Consider the following 6,631-nt stretch of genomic DNA (forward strand, 5'->3'; position numbering starts at 1 on the left):
TAACGATTCAATTTTTAAAATCTGATGACACCAGTGTGTTCCCCACCCCCCCCAAAAAAACAGGGTATATCCAAAATTCGACACTGCCAACTTCTACTTATGAGAAATATAGCACTATATTTTAAAACTACAACTTCCACTAGAGACACACCACAGAACACAGTTACAAAGCTAGTGTTACTTGTAGTTCTTCCGGGCTGGGTGGGTGGACTTGTTCGGCTCCTCTGTTTTTCTGCTGTCTGCTGTGAATGGGCTTCAACTACACTCAAAAAGTTCAAAACTGAGCAAAGTGTTGTTGCTGGTGACAAAACCACTGATTAAATATGTACATTGAAGCTATACTGGCGTTAAAGACCCCCTGACCTGCATTGCGGGATATGGGATTCGCATGTGACCCGCTCGGCCCACATTGTAGTGTTCTGTCTTACAGCATACAGCATACTGTAACCAATAATAAGACTGAAATTATATTATTAAAATAATGTAATGAATACCATGATAACATCTAACATCTAATTGATAGATGTAGCATTATAGTTTTAAAAATATCAATAAACAAAAGCAATCCAGCTTCTCTGCCAATAAGACAGAAATAATAACATTAAAAGAAATACATATAAACCATATGATCTCGTGAATAAATGTTATCTGTGTATCCATGTAAGATGTATCTAGGAGATGAAGGAAACTGTCATGATGAAATGTCTTCTTCCCCCTAGTACACCTACTGTGCTTAAGACGACACACCACATTTTAGGCATTTATTAGCTTATACAACCACAAAAACCACAAACATAGCTCAGACACATAACAAAAATCACAAATGTAAAAAGTGAAGAGCATGTCAAGTGATTACAAAGGCCTGGTAGGGACTGACCCTGTGATACATGATGGGCAGCTATGGAGTGATTTGCAGTGGTGGTAGTGCAAAAGTAAACAGTGCAGGGATTTAATCAGTGCAAAGCTGTGCATGTTTAATATGACTATGGAAAAAAGAGTCTGAGCATAATAGTACTGCTTAACAAAAACAATACAAAGAAGATAAAATAAATAGAACAGAAACTTAAATATATATATAAAAAATAAAAAAGATTATACAAGCCAACAGGGGTAAATGTTGAAACCACAGTCCAGAATGTGTAGAGGGGCTAATGTAGCCTGTAAGACAGTCAAATGGATAGTGGATACTAGACAATAGACAAAGTGATGTGATGGTTGGCGCATGGTGAGACTCATGCTGAAAAGTCCATTTCTCCCCTAACCTTTTCTGTGACATTGAGTTGCTGGTTTGCCCTGGGGACAAAGGACCTCCTCAATGTTGAGCATGACAGAAGACTGCTACTGCAAATTATCCTCAGTTTGTTAAATGATTAACTCCAGCTCCATGCCAAACACAGAGCCAGCTTTCCTTACCAACCTGTCCCAGCGGCCCTCTTCTTAATGCTGCCTCCCCAGCACACAACAGCATAAAAAAGGACTCTGGCCATGTTTAATCTTGCTCAGAGTCACTACTGGTATGGTATTCCTCAGAATCACTATCAAAGTTAATTTCTGTTTCAGTCAGAACTTGAACATAACATTTCTTTGCATGCTTTGTCAGGCTGTTGCTTGCTTGCTTGTTCTTCATCGTCAAGCTCTGTAGACCCCGGATACCATCTTGAAGCAGGCCCCACGTCTCACCTTACATGTTAAAACACATTGAGCCTTTATTAATTAGAAACATTCAGAAATATTGTAATGTATGCCAAGTATAACAAATACATACCTGATGTCACATTAGAAAGCTGGGATGACATCTGCTTCAGGGTGTCTGCACGGGTGCAAAGAGACTTCCAATGCTTGTTCATCTCTGCAATAAGAATCCTCTTCTCCTCCTCAAGTCTCCTTACTGCCATCACAATGTCGAACGCCTTCCTCTTTGTCCTTAGATCTACAGAGTCTGGAATACATAGATGAAACATAAGTCGGTTGTATTTAAGATTAGTATTTAAAGATTTTCTGGGGTTACAATCGAGGCATGACAGATTTTGTCCCACTATGTGACTATTTCACATAGTCAACGGAATTGTGTACATACCACCGTGTGTAAGCTGCCATGGCCAAACAATCTCGTCAGATAGAATGGTGTCCAATGTCAGTTTTTCTGCATTAGGAACCAAGGTGTTATACTTTTCCACTACAGAATTTAAGATTTTTTTTTCCTCCCTGATCTTTCGGCGGATTCGGGCACGTCCTTTGCATCCGTCACTATCCTTATAAAGACGCTGGGACCTCCTCTTAACACTTGCCACCAGCTCCTCAATTCGGCTGGCAACAGCGGCAACATCAGCATCATTTGGGGATGTTGTTGCTGAGAGGAAGAAATGAAGAGATAAGAAATATGCTTCTTGATTCCATGAAAAAATATTATTTCTGGTGTATGAGCAAAATAAAGCCTCAACAATCTTTTCATATTTCTCTGTAACTGAGAGGCTACACTTGTAGCTAAGGTTGAGTATAGTTAGGTTACTTAGCAAAACAAAAAGAAAGATATTTTGAAAAATGTTGACTTCAATTGTGTCCATATAATAGAAGTCAATGTGAACCAAAACTCTTTCATGTTCCACAGAACAACAAGAGGCTAAGTTATGGTGACACATTGCTGCCACACACATATTATTTTTTCCACTCAATTATGTCGTAAGAACGAGATGTTATGTCGTTTTAATGACATCTTTTCTCATTTTAACGACATCTTTTCTCGTTTTAACGACATCTTTTCTCGTAATAACGACGTTTTCTCGTTAAAACGACATCTTTTCTCTTAATAACGAGATGTTTTCTCGTAATAATGACGTTTTCTCGTTAAAACGACATTTTCTCGTAATAACGACATGTTTACTCGTTAAAACGACATCTTTTCTCGTAATAACGACATGTTTTCTCGTTAAAACGACATCTTTTCTCGTAATAACGACATGTTTTCTCGTTAAAACGACATCTTTTCTCGTGAAAACATCATCTTTTCTCGTGAAAATGACATCTTTTCTCGTAATAACCACGTTTTCTCGTTAAAACGACATCTTTTCTCGTGAAAACGACATCTTTTCTCGTTAAAATGACATATTTTCTCGTGAAAATGACATCTTTTCTCGTAATAACGACATATTAATCACGACATAATATGTCATTAAAACGACATGTTTTCCCGTTATTATAGATTATTATTATTAGCCTATTAGAAAATCTCTTTATTTCTTTTATTTCTTTTTGTTCCTATTTCGATTTGTTGTTAAATCAAACTTCAGTCATTCAAATAAAGAAATATTAAGCCCAGAGTCGATTATTCAAAAATAACTGTTTTGATCTGATCATAGCCTAAACGAGTCATGGGTCTGAGTGCAGTTATTGGATAGCACTATATTGTAGACAGATTGGAGATTAATCCTAATAAACATGCCGCTACAATTAAAACCATTACATTAAAATACATTTAAAACAGTGTATTTCAATAATTTCAGCAGCGTGCAGATCCTCGTTTATGTCAGACTGTGGCAACAGCAGCGCGGACAGTCGCTTAGCGCGCTCACATAATGTACCATATAGCCTATCTATAATAATTACGAGAAAAAATATGTAGTTTTAACGAGAAAAGATGTCGTTTTAACGAGAAAACATCTCGTTTTAACGAGAAAAGATGTCGTTTTAACGAGAAAATATCTTGTTATTACGAGAAAAGATGTCGTTAAAACGAGAAAAGATGTTGTTTTAACGAGAAAACATCTCGTTATTACAAGAAAATATGTCGTTTTAACGAGAAAAGATGTCGTTTTAACGAGAAAAGATGTCGTTTTTACTAGAAAAGATGTCGTTATAACGAGAAAATATGTCGTTATAATGAGAAAATATGTCGTTAAAACGACATAACTGAGTGAAAAAAAAAATATGTGTGTGGCATCAATGCGTCACTGTATAATCCTAATAAACATGCCGCTACAATTAAAACCATTACATTAAAATACATTTAAAACAGTGTATTTCAATAATTTCAGCAGCGTGCAGATCCTCGTTTATGTCAGACTGTGGCGACAGCAGCGCGGACAGACGCTTAGCTCGCTCACATAATGTACCATATAGCCTATCTATAATAACCGGAAAACATGTCGTTTTTATGACATAATATGTCGTTATTACGAGAAAAAATGTAGTTTTAACGAGAAAAGATGTCGTTTTAAGAGAAAAGATGTCATTATTACGAGAAAACATCTCGTTTTAACGAGAAAAGATGTTGTTTTAACGAAAAAACGTTATTACGAGAAAATATGTCGTTTTAACGAGAAAATGTCATTATTACGAGAAAAGATGCCGTTTTAACGAGAAAACGTTATTACGAGAAAATATGTCGTTTTAACAAGAAAACATCTCGTTATTACGAGAAAAGATGTCGTTTTAACAAGAAAACATCTCGTTATTACGAGAAAAGATGTCGTTTTAACGAGAAAAGATGTAGTTAAAACAACATATAGTTTTAACGAGAAAAGATGTCGTTTTAACGAGAAAACATCTCTTATTACGAGAAAATATATCGTTTTAACGAGAAAAGATGTCGTTTTAACGAGAAAAGATGTAGTTAAAACAACATAACATGTCGTTATTATGACATAACTGAGTGGGGAAAAAAATATGTGTGTGGCAGCAATGCGTCACCATACAAGAGACATTTGCACGCACATCATATTTTATATACGAAGCTCTCTGGGGTGAGCTCATTATCATACAAACCTAAGTATGTTTTCTGTAAATACACTAAAAAGTCACTAAAAGTATGCGTGTGTTTAGTATATCCCTTAAAAGTGTAACTAAAAATATATTTATTAACATAGTATTTCTACTATACTTTTTAGAAATATAATAATAGTGTGCTTGTGTTTAGCATATTCCTTAAAAGTGTAACTAAGCATATATTTATTACCAAAGTATTTCTAGTATATTTTTTATAAATACATTAAAAGTATGCTTCTGTTTAGCATATTTCTTAGAAGTATAACTAAGCATATATTTAATACAAAAGTACTTCTATTATACTTTTTAGAAATAAATTAAAATGCAATTCAATATATTTTTATTGCACTTCATATAAGTATGTTGGGAATACAAATGTATTATAAACATACTACTTGAATTTCAAGTATATTTTTAATACATTTAATACTACGTCTTTTTCACCTGGGAAGCTAGGTTTATTTTAGTTAGTCTGACGTATTGCCAGTTCATTTGGTTCAAAATAAGTCAGACTAATTGAAATAAGCGTGGCTTATTTGGTAAACTTGTTTTATGAAACAGCCCCCATGGAGGCACATTAACAGTAAACATTTTGGATGTCGCCCTCTGACCCATCCATTTCAGGTCTTGGAGTCTCTAGTAATGAGCTGATGAGTTCAGGTATGTTTGATTAAGCATAGTTTGAAAGTGTGTACTGTTGGTGTGTGTCCTTGCATAGCAGTCTGGCTGTGGTTGACATAATACTATAAAATTCTTGGACATTGCATGATGATGATGTAGGCGGAGTTGCATTTTAAAATGACAAAATTCACAAAAATCTGTATTAATGCATGTAATGTGTTTAAATTGTAGCATACATTGTACGTTGTAGGCCTTTAGAAGACATGATCTTTTTTGAACAGATATAAATATGTGTTAGATGCACAAAGTTACCATGATAGCACCATCACCAAAAGTAATTAATTGTGCCTGCACTGCTTTACTATAACACACATGCTCATTGTGACCGCTAATATTATGTTAGGTTAGAACAGAGACCGGCCTCTGCCGGTGACACAAACAATAATTTCTTATTAATGTTTGTAATTTCCCAATAATTTGTCTTAATATATGCTCAAAAGCCTGTTGTGTGTAACGAATTCAGTCCACTGAAGGCGAGCATAGTGAAGAACCCAAGTGCAGTTTATTTACAGTGTGATCCAAACATCCAAACAATAATCCGAGACTTGACTTGACATGAACAGACTTGACTTGACGAGGCATGAACAGACTTGACTTGACATGAACAGACTTGACGTGGCATGAACAGACTAGACTCACCGACAGCGGGTTACAACATCAATACACGACAAAAGACAATGGCAACATGAGGGCTACTTATAGCAGACAATGAGGATCACATGACAAGAACAAACAAATGGGAAACAAGACACATGACCTAGACAACCAATCAGAACATGACACAATGAACAGAGGAACCAATGGCATGAATACATGACGGCAAGGGAAGCATGACACAAACAGGGACCATGACTAAACTAAATAATAAAAGACATGAACATGAAACAAAAACAAAACCCAAACCCCACATTACATTGTGTCATGTCTGATACATACATTTTAACATGATTTTTCTGAAAATTGATAAATGGATAATCAAGTAATATGAATCTTGAAATATTACTAACACTATAACTATTATTCTTGCTTTTACTAAAAATCATTAAAAACAAGAGGAAAAAGATACAGTTTTTTAAATTGCTGTTATAGCAGAACGTTTTGGATTGATTTGGACGACATTCTTTGTAAGTCTTAAGGTATGAAAGTTAATCTTACTAAAAAGATTAGGCTATATAGATATGGCAACCAA

The 6,631-nt window shown here is 35.2% G+C and overlaps 1 protein-coding gene across 1 annotated transcript; it reads right to left on the reverse strand.

The window, feature by feature from the left end:
• Positions 1-753: 753 nt before the first annotated feature.
• On the reverse strand, positions 754-6,365 carry LOC107694451 (uncharacterized). Its single transcript, XM_016494146.1, has 4 exons — positions 6,356-6,365; positions 2,078-2,350; positions 1,766-1,939; positions 754-1,680 (listed from the first exon to the last, which is right to left on the reverse strand). Exons 1-4 carry the CDS (start codon positions 6,363-6,365, stop codon positions 1,490-1,492), a joined length of 648 nt encoding a protein of 215 aa, XP_016349632.1. The 3' UTR covers positions 754-1,489.
• Between the last annotated feature and the right edge of the window lie 266 nt (positions 6,366-6,631).

This window comes from Sinocyclocheilus anshuiensis, unplaced genomic scaffold (genome assembly GCF_001515605.1).
Source record: "Sinocyclocheilus anshuiensis isolate Anshui unplaced genomic scaffold, SAMN03320099.WGS_v1.1 scaffold3331, whole genome shotgun sequence".
NCBI classification, from domain to species: domain Eukaryota; kingdom Metazoa; phylum Chordata; class Actinopteri; order Cypriniformes; family Cyprinidae; genus Sinocyclocheilus; species Sinocyclocheilus anshuiensis.

Bases quoted from the DNA above. Each gene is read 5' to 3' on its own strand.
- LOC107694451 (XM_016494146.1), bottom strand. The intron at 1,940-2,077 runs GTATGTACACAA...TATGTATTCCAG, and splicing joins ATGGCAGCTTACACACGGTG to ACTCTGTAGATCTAAGGACA. The intron at 1,681-1,765 runs GTATGTATTTGT...TTAACATGTAAG, and splicing joins GCTTTCTAATGTGACATCAG to GTGAGACGTGGGGCCTGCTT.